The 17,886-nt window shown below is 57.3% G+C and overlaps 1 protein-coding gene across 3 annotated transcripts in view; it reads right to left on the bottom strand.

Annotated features, from left to right (window-relative positions):
• SHC2 (SHC adaptor protein 2) overlaps positions 1-17,314 on the bottom strand; it is a 30,185-nt gene extending 12,871 nt beyond the window's left edge. For 2 of the 3 annotated variants that reach the window (XM_039516165.1, XM_039516164.1), the window contains exons 1-2: positions 7,640-8,169; positions 1,749-1,819 (exon numbers count right to left, since the gene is read on the bottom strand). In XM_039516165.1, the coding sequence (XP_039372099.1) occupies positions 1,749-1,819; positions 7,640-8,131 (563 nt within the window). In that variant the 5' untranslated portion in view covers positions 8,132-8,169. Of the gene's footprint in view, positions 1-1,748; positions 1,820-7,639; positions 8,170-17,227 lie in introns of those variants that run through there. The other variant, XM_039516166.1, reaches the window with a different exon arrangement.
• Between the last annotated feature and the right edge of the window lie 572 nt (positions 17,315-17,886).

Below are 17,886 nucleotides of genomic sequence, written 5' to 3'. Positions count from 1 at the left end.
CACTGACATCCAGCAGCCCTTTCTCTCTGGCTCTCTCCATGCTAAGGGCTTTAATAATTAAACACCAGGGGCTTGGTGCTCAGGCTCCTCCCTCTGAGTGTCAATCGGCCAGTGCTCCCCTCCCCAAGAGACACCCCCTCCCCAGTGTCCCAGGGCCAGTGACCGGCTCGAGGAGGAGCGGGTAGCGTGGGATCAAGGTGGTGTATTTGTGCCACTGGGGCCACCGTCCCAATGGGGCACTGCCCAGTCTGGCAAGGGCATAAAGCCATGTGACAACCATCCGTCCACGCCCCTGCCCTGTGCACCCCCCTGCAGCTGCTGCACTAGGCGGCCTGGTTGCCAGGGGGAGAAGCCTCGGGCTCAGCAGCACATTGCCTGGCACTGAGCAGCCCACCGGCCACGGCCCAGAGCTGGGGGCACTTCCCAAGGCATCCTTTGTTAGCGAGCTGAGTGAGAGCCCCCCAAACCGGAGCCTTCCCTCCTGGATCCCGGACCACGGGGATGCTGCGCTCGGGCAGCTTCTAAGGGGCCCAGCTCAGCCTCATTGTTTGGGCGCCTGCAGCGTCTGTCCTGCTTGCTGGTCCCCTGGCCCTGGGGTAGGGTAAATATGGCGCTCAGCCGACATGCAGAAGCTACACGGAGCCGGCGGGGCCCTGAGTCCCCGCGAGACGCTCAGCCTGCTCCCCAAGCCCATGGAATCCACGCGCCCGAGGGAGACGGCTCCCCAGGACCTGGTCCCCATCCCCAGGACTTGGACGGGGGCTGCACAACGCAGCCTCCATGCGTGTCCCCCTGCGCCTTCGCCCTTCTCCCTGCTCCCCGGCGCGTGCTGCTTCTGCTCCCACGTCGCTGTGGGGACAGGACCATCAATAAGCCATGACTGGCAAGCTGCGCTGGAGGCTCCTTCCCCCTCCCCTGCCTCCTATCGATCCGCCTGTGGCTGCCCTACGCTGCATCAGCAGGCGGGAGACTCTGCAGTTCTACCCCCACCCCCAGTTTCTCTTGCTACCTGTCTGGTTTGCAGACAGCCGCTGCAGCAGAACCTGCCTCCCACATACCTTCCCCGTGTGCTCCGGGCCGGTGCCTTTATTTGGAAGGCACATGGGGATTTCTCAGCTGGGGTGTCTGGGGGAGCTGAGGGGCGGGGAAGGGGAGCCAGCCTTGAAGACTGGAGACCTGCCATCTCCCCCAGACCAGGACAACAGTGTCAGCTTCCATGCCCTCCCCCCCCCATGCTGTCTGGCCCCCATGTCTGGCCCACCGCTGCCCTGTGTTCACCCTGAGCCATTCAGTCCTTGACCTCTCTGCTGAGACTCCCCATCAGGGGACCCCACAGTGTGGAGGGCTCGGGCCCACCTGTCCGGATCTGCGAGCATCACAGAACACTAGTGAGCTGCCTGGTTTGAGGGTGGCTGTACATCGCCTGCTTCTAAACACGGACCAGCTGGAGGGCAGAGAGAGCCAGGTCAGACAGGCCCCTGCTGTGTGCTATGGCACGGTGTGAGCACGAGGGGTTAGACAGGGGGTTCCTTGGGGCCCGTGCTGTGTGCCATGACATGGTGTGGGTGCCAGCGGTCAGAGAGGCCGTTGGCTGGACTGCAAGCTCTGTGCTGCGCCTGAGGTGGCAGGTGGAGACGAACCCATCCCACAGGCTCTCTCAGCCTTGAATCTCTGGAAAGCTGGTGCATTCATCTGGAAATCAGGGGGAACCCCAGAAAGTCCAGGGCAGGGAGCCCGGAGGTGCTTACCTGGTAACCTGCGTCCGGGTGTTAAAGTCAAGAGATCTCATGGAGCGCAGCACTTCAATGCAGCCCATGTACTGGAAGAGAAAGGGGTTGAGATCAGCCAGGCTGCCGTGCCCTGCTCAGATCCCCAGGTTAGGGGGGAATGGGAGCTCGCTCACCCCGAGCAGCTTACGGAATTCACAAACCCCTCTCTCCTCTCGGAGCCCTGGCGGCCTGCGGCTCAGCACGGCTCACTAGCGGGAAGGGAGGCGAGAGGGTAGTTGGCGTAGCGAGTTCAGTCTCTCTGCATCCCCTCACCTAACTGCAGGGGGCAGCAGAGAGATGCTCCCAGGGGTGATGAATGGAGCAGGGGCCCAGGAGTCCCCCCCCCAAGGCTAAGGGTATGTCTACACTGCAGTGAAGGACCCGCGGCACCGGGTCGGGCAGTGTAGACGTACCCTTGGGTGGGGCAGACGGTCAGTCCTGGGCTGGAGCCCAGGCTCTGGAATCCAGCGAGGGGTGCAGAGAGAGGGCATCTCCGAGGCTGTGTGTCTCTGAGCACATTTCATGTACAGACTCCCACCCTTTAGCTCAGCTGGGGGGCACATCAGAACTCTCTGGGGAGGCCAGAAAAGCAGCCCCTGGGCTGACCATAGCCCAGTACCCGCCGGTGGGTTGCAGCTGGGGCCAGCCTGGAAGGAAGGAGGTGGGATGCTGAGCCTGGCCGCTGCCAAGGTCCCTCTGTTTTGTGCTTTCCTGAACGTTGTCTATAGGACTCTGTTACCCTGGGCAGGGCTGACCTGTCTAGTGCCGTGGCTGGGAGGGGCAGGTCGTCAGCAGGGGGGCGGCAGGTAAGCTGAGCCAGAGCACAGGAGGGGCACCGCTACGCTGTGAGGCTGGTCTGGTGCGCTGCTAATCCTGCCCCGCCTCGGCAGGCCGAGCTCATGACTCACTCTCCTGATCAACCGGGCCCCTCGACTGGTTTGAGGATGGCGGTGCCAGGGAGAAGGGGGCCAGGCTGACAGCTCTGCAGCCTTCTGCCTGCACCGAGCAGGGACAGAGCAGACAGCGTCCGGGCAAACTGCCCATGCACCACCCACTTGGCAGGCCTCAGCCCCGAGCTGGAAGGGAGCCTGTCTCTAAGAGCAAGCTCCATCTCCGTTGCTGTCAGGCCTTGGCTTCTCTGCTGAAGCGGCTAGCAAGGGGGCCAATTAGTGCCAGTTGCTATGGGGCTTTGTGCAGCATAGACACCTGCCCTCCGGGCACCGGACTGATACCCACGAACTTCCTCTCTCGCCAGCTGCTAAACAGCCACCACGTAGCCGTGATTTCCAGCTCCGTCTGTCTGCATGGGGGCCACCCCCCTAGCTGGGAACGTCGCTCTGCCCCCCTCCCAGCCCCCACCACTCATCAGTGGTGCATTAGCTGCCTTTCCAGCAGGCACTGCCAGTGAGGTCTGTTTAATGGCTTGGCAGGGCTCCAGGAGAAAACGCTGGAGGCAAAATGTATGGCGGCTGATTAGGGCCATGGCAAGCTTAGGGCCAGAAAGAAATTCACTCAGGTCATCCCGCCAGGTGCTCGCCTCCTGCAGCGCTCGCCTACTTGTCCCTTGCTAGTGGTGATTAAAATGTACGTCCTCTGCTGCGTGGGCAACGGAGGCGCTGAGTCTAAGGGGTTCTGAGCAACCCCAACGCTCCTGGGTCTCAGGATCAGGCCCTTTATCCCAGCCTCTCTCTGATGGGTGGACACCTGGGGCCAGAGGCTCAGCTGGTGTAAAGTGGGAGAGCTGCCTTGACCTGTGCTGATTTGCCCCTTAGAGTGGGGAGAGGGAGGGGGGGCGGATCGTCTTTGCCTGCTCTAGTTACTTTCATTTCAAAGCCCAAGCAGCAGCTTGCTCCCCATCAATGTCCTGCCTTACGGGGAGGTTGGAGAAGCGGGGAGACAGGACAGTGCCCTACTGATGGTCCTGCCTTCTGCTGTGCCACTACTCTGGGGGGTGGGACCGATGCAGGAGGATACACCAATGTGTTTGTGCTGGGGATAATGGGACTTTGCCCTTGGATGGCTCCCTCCAGCACAGGACCCCCCGACCCTTCCAGCCTTTTCAAATAAGTCTGAGTCTCCCAAGGCCCCTGCAAATAAGTGTCTTTATCCCCATTTTGCAGAAGAAGGAAGTCGAGGCAATGAGACAGTGTCACAAGTGACTTGCCCTCGGTTGCCTGGCAAGGCAGTGGCAGAGCTCGCTCTGCCAGCTGAATTATGGGCTTGGGGGGAGGTGTTCCAGCCTGTTATTCAGGAGTCAGGCGCGATTATCATAATGATCCCTTCTGGCATTAAATTCTGTGACTCTCCTGACTCCAAGGCCGGTGCTTTACCCACGGGACCATGCCCCCTTCTTCCCGCCCCTGAGCTTTGACTCCTGCCCTGTGCTCGCCCCCACCGGCATTCCAGCTGCTGCAGAGACGGAAATGGGCTGCCAACCTACAGCCTCCCCTTCCCTTTTAGCGCAGGCTTTCTGCCTATGCAGCCTCAAGCCGTCACTTTAGTCGGAGCTCGTGGTATCCCCTTTCGACTTCTTTGCTCCCTGTTCTACACTGCAGTGTAGTGGCTAAATTCCACCCCAGCGATGGCTGCATTTCAGTGGTGGGCAAAGAGGGCTGTACAGCAAGTGCTTTGATAACGGTGCCTTTCCTTACCAAAGGATCCCAATGCATCTCTTCTCTCTCTATCCCATGACCCTCTCTCTGCCTTCTGCCAGCCTCCTCCTGTAGAAACTGCCTGCCCTGAAGGAGTTAACCTCTGCGCATTTCCCTTTAAATCAGTTAGCTCTCAACCACTGTCCCACCCATCAAACATCTGATGATCTATGATGGGGCAGAGCCAGGAGAGAGACAGAGGCTAACCGGAGACATGCTGCCCTGCTCTCCATCTCGCCTGCAGTTGTAAATTACCACAAGTTAATTGAGAATAAGACAAGGAGCCAAATGCCATCAGCAAATTCAATTACAAGTGTCTCCCCCTTCCAGTCCTGAAAGCACCAACCCTGGAGCTCAGAGCGCTGTGGTTGAGACTGACCTCCATAGCACCTGGCACCTCCAGAATCTCAGGGGGCTTTCACAAATGAACCCTCAAACTCCTTTGGGAAGTAGGTACTTATGATTACTATCCCCATTTTGCAGATGGGGAAACTGAGGCACAGGGATGTGGGTTTTTTTTTTTTCCAACATCAGGCAGCAAATCCGTGGCAGAGATCTGAATGGAACCCCAGAGTCCCGGCTCCAAGTCTGGTGCTTTACCCACGGGACCATGGGTAACTACTGCAACTACTAGACCCCACTCCCCTCCCAAAACAGGCTAGAACCCAGGAGTCCTGCCTCCCATCTTCATGCTCTAACCCCTGGATCATCTGGAGAGGTGGGCCACATTAAACCCACTCCACAAAATCACCCCCTGGGCTGGGGGGGGCATACCCCTGGAGATAGGCCTAAACCAAAGCCCTAGATCCAAACTTCACAGCTGGCCCTATTTCTATGGTGGGCCCAGATTCATCCCCTGTGAAGCCTGGGGGATTTGAACTCAGATCCCAGTCTCCGTGCTGGAGCAGAGGCCCCCATTGTGAAGAAGTTTGTTAAACTGCCCCTTCCTCCATTGTCTCTTGCTATCCAGCTACCTCTGGGGTAAGGGGAGAGACTGTGCTGGTGGGGCCAGGCCAGCTGCAGGGCCAGAGGCACTTGGAAACAGGAGGGTCTTCTGAACCTTCCCACTCCTGTTAGGACACTCATCTGCCACAAGGCCTTTCCAGGAAGACCCCTCCAGTGCCGTGGCAGCAGACTTTCCCCAGCTGGAGACCTGGCTTTCTGGTGTAACGCTGCGTCTACATGGTCTGGCTATTCCAGCCCCAATCCTGCACACTTAGCTGTGTGGACGGAGCGGAGATCAGGACCTTGGGCCCAGGTTCCCAGAGGTATTTCGACACCTAACTCCCATGGGGTTTGTCTGCACGGCAGCTGGGTGCGAGCCTCCCAGCGCGGGTGGACAGATGCACATGCGTCCGGCTTGAGCTAGCGCGCTCGGAATAGCAGGGTGGAAGTTGTGGGTCAGGAGGAGATTTGGGCTGGCCACAGGAGCTCAGTGCGGGGGGTGGGAGCTCAAGAGTCCGAGCTGCCTAAATACCTTTGAGAGTCTGGGCCGGGGTTTGTAAACCCCTGGGTGGAGGAGCATGAGCCTGCGTCGAAGCTGCGTCTTTCTGTGAGTGCTGTGGGAGCCAGCTGCGGCCCCGGGAGGCCTTTAGGGAATAGGGCTCCTGGCAAGCAAGGCTGGACGGAGAGGGAATGGGGGGCCCACCAGAATGTGCCACAGACACCTCAAACCCTGCTGGGGAGGCTGGCTCATGCTTTTCAGGGAGTGGGGAGGCAAATCTCTCTCCTTTCTCAACTAACCCTTAGGGCCTGATTCTGCCTGACCTCGTGTCAGCAGTTACACCCGTGCAAAGCAGCGGGGAGACCTGGCTACCACCTCAGCCAGCACTGATGGGGCCCAAGGGGGCCTCCTTTGGCCTGCAGGCTGGTGGGTTTCCCCTGGCGGCTTTCAGAGCCTAGGAGCAATGAAATCAGTGGAGTTGTGTTGGGTCCAGACCACAGCAGCAGGCCCAGCGGCGTTTGCATGGGAGCTGCAAAACCATTTCCACGATCAGGCATAGGTCCCAGTTTTAAGAATGGGAGTCGGGGGGGGGGAGGGGGGGTCTTGCTGGTGTGTCCGCCCCACAGTGGCTTCCTGCGGGGGGATGGGGTTGTGAGTATGTTAGAGTGCAGGGTGCGCCAGGCCCAACCGAGCCCTTTGGAAACCAGCCCATCACCATAGTAACTGACCCCCTCCCTATCTTTGACGCATTTATCCTCACAACCCCCTGCGAGGCGGGCCAGGGCTATTATCCCCAATGTATAGACAGGGAAACTGAGGCAAGGCTCAACTAAGTGACTCACCCAAGGAGTCTATAGCAGAGCAGGGAATTTAACCCAATTTTTCCAAGTCCTAGCCTAGCACCCTTACCACTGGGCCCTCCTTCCTCGGCCCAGCTGTGCACACAGGGGATGCTTAAGGGGTGGCTGAAGCGGGGCTGAGTCTGCCCTCACTGACGCTGGCACAAGTCAGGAGTAACTCCACTGAAGTTAATGACAGTGGCGTCAAACGGGGTGAAGGAGAGCAGTAGGAGGCCGTGGGTCTTTGGTGATGGTCTTAGGGTTGACACACTGGGCTGGGAGTCAGGAGAGCTGGATTCTGCTCCTCCCTTCACCACAGAGTCACTGTGCGACCAGCCCTGCGTTGTGCCTCAGTTTCCCCATTTCTGGCATGGGGGAGGAGTAACAATACCCCCCGCCACCCCAGGACTCAGTTCATCAAGAAGTGGCCGGAGATCCTTGCCCAGTGAAGGACAAGGTCTCGGTGCTGTTGGCAGCCGAGTACAGGTTTCATGCTGGCTAAGCAGCAGTGCACTCATTTTAAACCATCTGTAATCGCCCGGGCTGCCCCAAAGAGCCCAAGTCGTAATTACATCCCAGCTACCGTGGTGTCATGGTGACGGCCTTTGACGATGCCACACCAACCCCTCCCAGGGCAGAGTGACGGCTCGGCTTTGAGGCCTTGAACAGAGGGAACTGGAATGAGGAAGCCTTGAAAACTCTGGGGAATCGGGTGTGGGGAGAATCATCCCAAACTTCCCTCTACCCATGGCTGGGGGCACCTTTCCCCTTCCCAGCTGCCAGCCCCTAATGACAGAGGAGCCCAGGGATCCGCGTGCCGAGGCAGCGGACTCCTGATTCAATCCCAGCTGCAGAGATGCAGTCAGCATGGGAGTTGGTTCAGCCCTGGACCATGGTGGGCACCGAGGGGAGGTGGGGCCAGAGAAACGGGCTTACCCTGACGATGTAGGAGACCCCTGGTCCCAGGACCCGTTCGTCCGGATGGAGCCAGCCCTGCGCCGGTTTATTGATGAAGCTACCTTTCCGGTTCCATTCCTCTCCGGCCAGTTTGACCCCCTCGACCCGAGCCGCCTTCCTCCCTCCCCCTCCTCGGAACCGGTTCATCACCTGCAGAGAACAAGGAGAGTGGCAGACAGGCTCACAGGCGCTCAGGACAGCAGCCAGGCCGGAGGAGGAACCCCCTGCCTCTCCAGGGCCCCCGGGTTTAGCCGGGGATGACAGGTCCTTGCTGGCGCTGGAAGGGCTGCGGCTCAGGAAGCCGGAGGCGCTGGAGAACTTCCACTGGGGAATCTTGGGGATCAGCATGCAGAAGGTGGTCACGGCCTCCTGCTCCTCCGGCAAGCGGGCTTCACCCAGCGGGGGGCACGGGTGGGCCAGGGAGGCGGGCGGCGAGGGGGCCGGGGTGGCTGCCGCGACCTTGCTGCTCATGGCTATGTCCTCCGAGGGCGTCACTGAGCCATTGCGAAAGCGACCATACTTGGGCTCCGTTAGCATGCCCTGCCGCTGCGTGTCTGGCTAAGTGCTTTTAGAGTGCTCGCCGGGTGCACTCTGCGCTCCTCGCTCCTGCTCGCTGGCTCGCCTGCCCCCCTCCGGCCCCCACCCCTCACTCCTCTCTAGGGAGGCTCCACTCACACAATGATGTCATGGTGTTATTGCTCATCCGCCAGCAGCCTGGCTGCTGAAGACCTGGCCTGCGCTGCTCCACCACCACATAAACAGCCGTCTGCCAGCGCTGGACAGAGGCAGAGAGAGGAGCCCGTCCGGGGCCAGCCAGGGGCTGGCTCACCCCGTGCAAAGGGCAAAAAAGGGAGGCCCTGGTCCACATGGCACCTCTTGGGGTGGATTTGCCTAGCACAGCAAGCCCCGGGGTTAAAGGCCAGAGGGGGGAGATGGCTGATTTTTCCACCTTCCCACTTTCCCCCCCCCCACAAAGCCAGCTGGGAGTGGGCCTAAAGGGCCATGGGCACTAGAAAATAACCTGATCGCTTTCACATGCACCTTCTCCTTGCCTCTGCCAACCAACGGTGCCATGCTCCAGACACCCCGAGATGGGGGGGAAGGAATATGGGACCCTACACGGATTATAGATCCGTGGATTATAAAATGTATTATGGGACCATTATGATTGTCGACTCTAATCTGACCTCCTGCAGATCACTGGGCAGAGGAGTTCACCTGGGGATTCGTGCGTCAAGCCCAACAAGTTGTGAGTGAGCTAGAGAGCACATCACCAACCAATGGGGACTTGGCTAGGGGCTGGCACACCAACCATCCCGGGCTTGGTTAGGGAATGGATCGCCAACCAATCAGGGACTTGGATAGAAACCGGATCACCCAGCAGCCAACCAAAGACTTGGTTAGCGACTGGCTCACCAACAATCCGGAACTTGGATAGGGACTGGAACACCAACCAATCCCGGACTTGTTTAGGGACTGGAAAACCAATCAGAGACTCGGATAGGACCACCTACCAGTCCGGACCTGAATGGGGACTGGTTCACCAGCCGAAGGAGAGAAGTGAAGAGCGATTACATCATCCTGAATCGCCCTGTCACGTTCCTGATGCTTCCTTTCCACTGATGTCATTTTGTAGCAATTGACCAGATAATGGATGGGCCAGATTCTGCCCTCGGTTACATCCTGTGCAACCGAAACACAGTGGCTGCATGAGTCACATCACCTTGTAGAAGCTAGTCCACATAGAGGATAAGAGTCCTCTACTGCTGCCAGCTAATGGATTAATCCTTTGGCTCAAGTGGCAGAGGCCTGGACGCTGGCCTCACGGATGAGCTGTAGCTGGAGAGTGTGATACAGGTCCCTCCTGCCAGGGCCTATGTGCACCACGCAGCATTGTCAGAGGGGCATCCCTAGAAAATTCAGCCCCGCACATCTCCCTTTAAAATGACACTTCCCCACAGGGGTCTTAAACCATCTGGGTTGATTCACACTAGAATGAAAACGGCCACCTCATCTGTGTGGCATCATGCAGACGTGCTGCAGTCCAGCCATTGCAGAGTTAATGGGCTGTAAGTGGCAGGCGCCCAGGCTAAGGTGGAGCCAGGGAAGGCTACCGCCTCCCTACTGGGAGCTATTAAAAGCGAGGCAGGAGTCTTCACTTGCACTAGTCTGCAGCTTAGGCCGCATAATTGGCTTGAGTGGAGACAGGGCCGCTTCTGGAGCCCGGCTGCTTGGCTCGCTAAGCGCCTTGGAATTTGTTCTCTCTCTGCGTTTACATCGACGTCGGCGTTTGTTCCGGGGACTGGAGTGAGAGCCTTATTTCTTTGCTTCAGAAACCAGGGCTCTTGTTTGCTCTGGTTAATCCTGCACCTGGAGACGAGCCCATCGCCTGCATGTTGATTTGTTTCGAGGCTTTGTGCAGTAAGGGGCGGAGTAACTCTCTCTCCTCTTTGCCAGAATCGACAGCGAAGGGGAAACCCTTACAGGGAATCTCGCCACTCAAAATAATATATTTAACCTCCCCCAACCCCCCCAAATCAAATTTGCACCTGATGCTCAGAGGTTCAGAGAACCCGCAACTCCATTCAATGTCCAGGGGGACATTGAACGTTCTCAGCCCTTCTAAAAACCAGCCCAAAATATCCTACCTGTGTTCTTAGTAGCAGCTGAGATTTAAAACACTAAGGGCCTTCTCCTCAGCTTGTGTCTGTGAACATAGCTCCATTGATCACACCCTAAGGGGTTCTGTCTATGATTTTAGCTGCTTCCTGGCACTGGAGTCTTTGCACCTCTTAAATACACCGATGAATTTAGCTTCACACCACCCCTGTGGTGTGGGGAAGTGATATCCCCATTTTATAGATGGGGAGCCAAGATACAGAGAGATTAAGTGACTTGCCCAAGGTCATGCAGGGCTTCTGTGGCAGAGCTGGGAATTGAACCTAGAGTTCCCGAGTGTCTTAATCACAAGTCCATCCTGCTAAATGTTCTTGTCAGTCTTTGCACTTTGCAGGGCTTGGGGAGTGAAAACAGGCTAGTCAGTTTCGTTCCTAGTGGCTGTCACCCTCCAGCGATGGTGCACTGATGCCCGGAGCTGCCCTGTTTGCCTTGCAGGGGGATGTTTACCTCTTTATCAAAGCTGTATCCAGCTGGATCTCGTCTCTTTAAAGTCACGCACACATTCCCATGGCGCTGGGGCTTTGTGAAGTGGTAGGTGTCACAGAACTGATGTTTTGGTTCCAATTTGACCATATGGTGCCCGCTGCTTGAACAAAATGGAATTTAATTACTTTTCTGAGTCACATAGGATCTTCCTCTGCAGATGATGATGAAAGGAAGGTAGGTAACCTGATATCTTAGCTGACCCCCCCCCAAGAAAGAACCCGCATAAGGAGTGGTGGCCTCGTACAGATGACAGCCATTAATGACACATGAATTAAAAATCAAAGCCTTCCCCACGGGGCTCTTGTTTTCAAACTCCAGAATGCATGTGTGACCGTCTCTTTGTTTTCTCCTGACTGTCTCTCTCTCTCTCTCTCTTTCTTTTACTGGCAGGTGATGGGGTGAAAGCCAGTAATTGCTCTGAGTCCGATCAATAAAGCAAGGTAATAGAATTACATGCGCTGTGGCCATATTAAGAAGTGCGTCTCTCTCTTTTGGTCCAGTTGTTTTCTTTTCTTAAACAGCCTTAAGAACCTGGAAGGGAGAAGGGGCTCTGTTGTTCTTTAAAGCTGCTCCAGAAGATGTTCAGACCCTGGGTTCCAATGTGCTGTGAAGGATAGACTTTGGTTGGGGGGGGGGGGGATTGTTATGTGCTCCCTGCTAGATGCAATTTCAGATCTGTTCAGACATTTGCTATCATGCTGTCTGTAGGCATCTGACTAGGCTTTCCTCATCCTCTATTAGCTAAACAAGATTAGGTCTGGGCAGGACTTGGATTGAAGACGTCCATTTAAAGCCCAGGGTTACTGGGGAGGCACTGCCTCATTTGGAGCTGGTTCTTCTATTTAACTTCCTCTCTTTAACTGTTGGGCAGTGCTGCCATGGTGCCATTTAAGAGCTGCTGCATTCCACCCCAGAGGCAGCTGCATTTCAGGGCTGCAGGAAGCAAGTCTCAGACAGTTTGTTGCAGGCTTTGGGCAGAGGCAGTGGTGCTGAGAGGCGTGTGTCTGGAGAGGCCTAGAGATCTGTGATTAGCGAAGACAGGGCACGCAGGGGCCTTTGCCAAATAGGGGCCTGATCCTCCACTTTCCTACGGCCCTCGATCCCAGTTCATGGTGGGAACGAAATGGTCCCGATCAGAATGGTAGCACGTGAGGTCGGCTTTGCACGGGATTGTCCGGGAGTCGCCAGGAATTACAGATGAATCTTGAATGAAAGATGATGTCATCTGAGGAAACCTCCAGGAATACGTCCAACCAAAACTGGCAACTCTATGCACAGGTGTAAATGACAATGTGAGGTCAAGGCAATGGGGCAACTACCCAAGGTCTCCAGAGGTGCCGGTATGCGGCGGGCCAGGCATCGTGGGGCCTAGTTCCTTGTGCTTTCTTTACCACCCATCGGCTGGATGAATTATCTGACCACTCCTCCAGCAGGGCTCCATCAACCCTGCAGGACAATCCATGGCTCTCCCTGAGCCAGTGCTCTCTGCCTTCACCACGTTGGCACCTCCTGGGCCAGGAAGGGATTAGAATAGAAGCTCCTTTTCCTGGAGTAATCCCCGGAGATGCAGGCTGCTCTCCTCGGCAGAACTCCCTGGTGGCTGAGGGATTATTTCCATCTCCTCTGCAATCAGCCTTGGGCCCTGGAGACTGATCAAGCAGCTGGGGCTTTCCCAGCTTCCGCTGCAGCCCCAGCTTCTTTAGGTCTGATCTCGGCCTCCCGCAGTCTCCTAGAGCAAAGCAACCCAGCAGCACCACACCATTCACGCCAGCAGAGTCCAGGCAGTACCCACGGCTCTGATCCCCCTGATCCATCCCTGCACCAGCACTGGGACAGGTGGAAGCTGCTTCTCCCTCCCCTATTCTGCCACTGCTGGGCGCCGAGGTGCCAGCTACAGCAGCTCTGGAGATGCTCTAACTTGTGCCTTCTGCTGCCAGTGCCGCTCTGGAGCTTGCAGTGGTTGCAGACTGACACTGCCTTTGTCTCTTGCTGCCACCCAAGAGCGCCGCCTGGGCCAGAATTTCCTTGGGCAAGGGGCTGTTCTGTGCTGCTGGGAATTCACCGTGGGGGATGCGGTCCCCTTGCACCAGTGGCACAGGGATTCATTCCTCCTTTCCACGCCACTCCTCCCCGCTTCGCCTCTATCGTTGCACCATTGCTCTGTCCTCAGTTGGGATCTGAGGTCTTGCCCGCATGGCACCGTAACCCCTCTGCCTGCTCAAGGCCAGTGCACTGTTGCAAGCGCTCGACTCCTCAGTGCTGAGCTCCAAACCTCCCCCCCCTGGGCCGGAACTCCAGCCTGGGCCCCCAGGTCTCTGTGCCAGTCCCCTGCCCCTGGGGTGGAGCTCGGACCTCAGTCCAGCTCTGCTTTGGACGGGAGCTCCAATCCTTGAGGGAGAACTCCAGCCTTTGGCTTGAAGGCTCGTTCCCGGGTCCTCAGTGCAGAACTCTGCTCTCCATCCCTGGCTGTCGCGGAGACAATCCAAAGACCAAGGGGAAAGGTAAGATGGGATGGGAGGGGACCTTCACAGGAGGCTATTGTTAGAAGCCGAACATGAAAACAAAAGTCTGGCTGCCTCACTGCCGGCGGCAAACAATTTATCCATGAAAGAGCCATCCAAAGAGGAACACTGGGTCCCTCTGATCTGGTGGCAGCTGGGTTGTGTCTGCAGGGGGCTCCCGGAATGAAAGCTAAACCACCCCACACGCTGGTTTGCAGGCGGCGGCGTTTCAAAGGGGACCCGGGAGGCAGCACCAGCCAATCCAAGGGAAATGCAATTTACATTTTCTTACACGCTCAGCTGCAAGGAGGAGAGAAGAAAAATCGCAGCCGAATGGCTTCAAGCCCAGCCCTGGGTTGGACGGAAGTTGTTGGACAGAGACGCCCTGGGGACCAGCGCAGTTGGAACAGTCACCTCCATGGGACAGAGGACGGAGAGCAGCAATTATAGCAACGTGGCTCTGCCCCCAGCGCCAATCCCAAGGGCAATGTGCCCACTCAGCAGCCCCGGGGATCCGGCAGATGCCAGTTCTCACCCAGGCAGACTGAGGAGGAAGATGGTCTGGTGGAGAGCTGGGTTTAATTCCTGGCTTATGAACGACTCGAGTCTCGCCTTGGGTGACTCACTTAAGCCTGAACTGCCGCTCTTGTACTGCTATGAATGTGTCGGTTCAGCGTGTGACATTCACCGATGGTCTTCTATCGCTACAGCCCCACAGAGAAAAAGTACCTTACACCACTAGGGCTTACTCCCCTTCCCACCGAGGAATAGCTATACTGGTGTGAAACACCGTTAGCCTGGTATCAGTGCATCCATACTAGCAGGGTTGGCATCACTGTAATTACGCCAGCAGCGTTAAACCAGGAAAACTTTTGTGTGCAGAAGAGGCCTTAATCTACTCCCTGCCTCCGTCCGTCTCTATCCGTCAGGGCACTTCTGGGGCCCTGGTCACTGGAGGGTTTGAGCTGCCTGCGAGCTTTGTCCTTGCAGTGCCCCGTGAGGCAGGGAATTGTTATCACCGTGGTACAGCTGGGGAAACGCTAGGCTGGCTGGCTCTAGGCTGAGCTGCGCTTCAGGGTTGCTGTCAGAACGCGTCTCGCCCAGGGCTGACGGGTGCCGAGAAATCCGCGGGGGTCATGCCAGTCTCTTCTCTTAGCTTCTTACCCCTGGCTCCTTCCTGGCATGGGAGCACAAGGGTGAGGCATTCACCCAGATTGTACCAGGTTACGGATGCTCTGTGATGGATGCGTTCTGCTCCAAGGGACAGCCCTGGGCCAGACCCGGGGAACTGGGTGATCTCGTAGCATCGCCTGAGCGTGGCTGAGAGCAGGACTCACCCCAGGAGTCTGATCTTGAGAGGGGCCCTTTGTCCTGGCCCTGCTGCTCGGCTTCATCTGTGCACCAAGCCCTGAATCAGCTGCTCCCACCCGGGGGCTCCGTCTTTGATTCTTCCTCCACCGGCAGCGGCTTTGGCCTTGCACAGCTGGTTGCTGTGCCTGTCATCGGGCAGTGTGAACACACTGAGCCGTATCCACACATACGCTCACTTGTACGTGCATTGCACACAACCGGTCTGGCCGGGGCCCCATGGGGTGTGACATGAGGCGAAGTGAAGCAGGGCCTGGCAGCACCAACAGCCACCTACACTCCCCCACGCACTAGACCCAGATGCACACAAGTACATGTGTTACACACACACAAGCCCATGCATGACATGCACAAACATGTTTGCTACACATGTCTTGACACGCAATGGCACACTGTCCTTCACACCCCCCAAAAAGGTATTTTACACACGTACCTTACACACATGCACAACACACGCACTAGTTCTGATGAGGTTTACAAACCCCACACCAGAAGTGCCCCTCCCTGACCCCCCTGTACGCTCCCAGAAATGCCCCTCCCTGATCGCCTCTTAATGCTTCTCCTTGACCTTCTCTGCAGGCCCAGTCTGAAGCTGGCCCAGTTGGCTGAGGTGCATGGCCCCTGTAGGAACCCCAGGAGACGGAAGAGCATGATCTGACCATCCCCTGTGACGGCTTCATGACTGTCGGTGCTGCCAGGCCCTGCTTCAATTCACCTCACATCAGACCCCTTTGGTAGGGTTGCCAGGCGTCCGGATTTTTAGTGGAATGCCCGGTCAGAAAGGGACCCTGGTGGCTCCGGTCAGCACTGCCGACTGGGCCGTTAAAAGTTCAGTCGGTGGCACAGCAGGGCCTGGGGCTAAGGCAGGCTCCCTACCTGCCCTGGCTCTGCACTGTTCCCGGAAGCGGCCGCCAGGTCCCTGCGGCCCCTAGGCACCACTAACTCCTCATCCCCGGCCCCACCCCCAGCGGGAGCCCTCATCCCCCTGCACCCCAATCCCCGGGCCAGCTCGTAGTGCCCTCCCACACCCCTCATCCCCGGCCCCAGCCCAGAGCCTGCACCCCCAGCTGGAGCCCTAACCCCCTGCCCCAGCCGGGTGAAAGTGAGAGAGAGTGGGGAAGAGTGAGCAATGGGGGGGGAGGGGGAGTGAGCAAGGGGCGTGGCCTCAGCGAAGGGTGGGGCAGAGCCTCAAGAAGGGGCGGGGCAGGGGTGTTCGGTTTGGTGTGATTCGAAAGTTGGCAACCCCCTCTGGCCCCCTGGAACCACTGTCTCTTTGGGGCTCTGTGGCTCAGCTCTGTCCCGCCATCTCCCATCCTTCGTGCAGTCACTGCTACCCCCGGCCTGAGGCCCTGGGCCCTGCTCTCTTTCCAGGAAAGGGGGGGAGGTGGGGCAAGAGGCCGAGCGGAGGATGTGGCCAGGGGAGTTGGTTTTACACCCGCGGAGACACGACACTGTCGTTTTCACCCGGACGAGGCTGGTCGAGGTCAACCCCTGGTGTGGGGTGGATTGACCTGGACTAGCTCCAGTGAGGCGAAAACTACCTGCATGGAAAGCTGCCTCAGTGTAAACACCCACCTCTTTCTGCAGCGCAGATAAAGCCGAAGGAAGGAAGGGGGGAGCCTGGTGTTCTGTCAGGGGGGCGGGGGGAGACAGCTCATGGGGAAAGGTCACAGGCGTCGCCTCTGTTCTCAAAGGGGCTTAAACATTTCCCTCATTTTGGTCTCTGTGCGGGTGGGGGAGGAGTATGGGGCCTGTGGGTATGGCTGTGTCAGGGGGAGTGTATGGTGGGTATGGCTGTTATTGTGTCAGTGTGAGGATGTATTTCCGTGACGGGGTGTGTGTGTATGGATGTTGTGCGGTGGAGCTGTGTGAATGCATAAGGGGCCAGGGAGACGCACATTCTGGTGTATTAATACGTTCTTGCATCTCTATGGGCCCTTTGAGCCACTTCACGCACTACCAAAATGCAGCCAGCTCTGGGGTGGAACACAGCCGCCGCTCAACAGCGCGCATTGCTCCAGAACAGTCAGTCTAATCTTTGGTCTTTCTAGAGAACCAGCCACGGTAGGATCAGGTGTTAAAATACAATAGAAGAATAGCAGAAGTGACTTCTGATCTCCTAGTCCTAGTGGCTGAGTATTTCTAGACAGGTTTGTTGTTTGTTCTGTCTCCCTGCCTTTTAGCATTTAGACCTGGAGGTGAAGAGTCCCAAATGCCTCAGTGGGTGGGAGGGGTGTCAGACGAGCACGGTGCAATTCTACCCTAACTGGAACTGGGCCAGGACACTGAGGCTAAGCACAGCTCTCTCTACGGCCTTGCGGGAGCTGGGGGTCACTACCTAGCACCAGGGCAAACCCCACTCTCCCTTACGCAATCAACACAACCCACTTCGTAGTAGAGGTCTCCCGTTTGAGGAGTGGCTGGGCCTGACTCTGCTTCATTTGTGAACAGGACGGACGGACGGACGGACACACACACACACACACACACATTCTCTCTCTCTCTCTCTCTCTCTCTCATATATAGGACTTACCTGTTGCCAGCAACCACTCTCCCTCTGATGGCACCCACTTCACTCTCAGAGGCAGGGCTGCTGAAAGCCCGTGCTGGCAAGTTCTCTGTCAGCCCTCTGACTTGAGTTCTGCTGCAGTTTGTCCGCTGCTCTCACCACTTCCTCTGGGCTCTCTGCAGAGAGTGGCTCCCCTACCTGCTGCCTGCTTGTTGTTTCCCTCTGTGGGCCAGCAAATGCAGGCGGGAGGTTAATGTTTATTGATCGAGGGGAAAATAAACATGCGAGAGGGTGGAGAGAGGTGGTATCTATTTATTTATTTCAAGGCACCCGAGGTGGAACCGGGGCCCTCCTCACCAGGCAGAGGCCCAGTGGAAACTCAGCAGATGTAACTTATTAGAAAGAAATCAGCAAATGATTAATTGGCCAGGGCGGGTAGTAAAATCCAGGCCACATAACAGCACGACTGCATCAGGCTCCCATCATCCTCAGCCACCCTAGGGAAAGAGTGGGCGATACAGTGGGGGAAGGCCGAAGGCCTCAATACAGCCACTCTCTCTTGGAGAGGTTTTGGAGCTGAAGGAAAAAGAAGGAGCCACTCCATCCCCATCCTCAGGATTCTGGCTTCTCAGAAACCTGGTTTCAGCCGTCATTACTGTGCGGAAGTGCCATTCCCAGCTTGT

This window comes from Mauremys reevesii, linkage group 26 (genome assembly GCF_016161935.1).
Source record: "Mauremys reevesii isolate NIE-2019 linkage group 26, ASM1616193v1, whole genome shotgun sequence".
Lineage (NCBI taxonomy): Eukaryota > Metazoa > Chordata > Testudines > Geoemydidae > Mauremys > Mauremys reevesii.
Note: the sequence above shows the minus strand (reverse complement) of the source record. Positions and strands in the feature narration are given on the sequence as shown.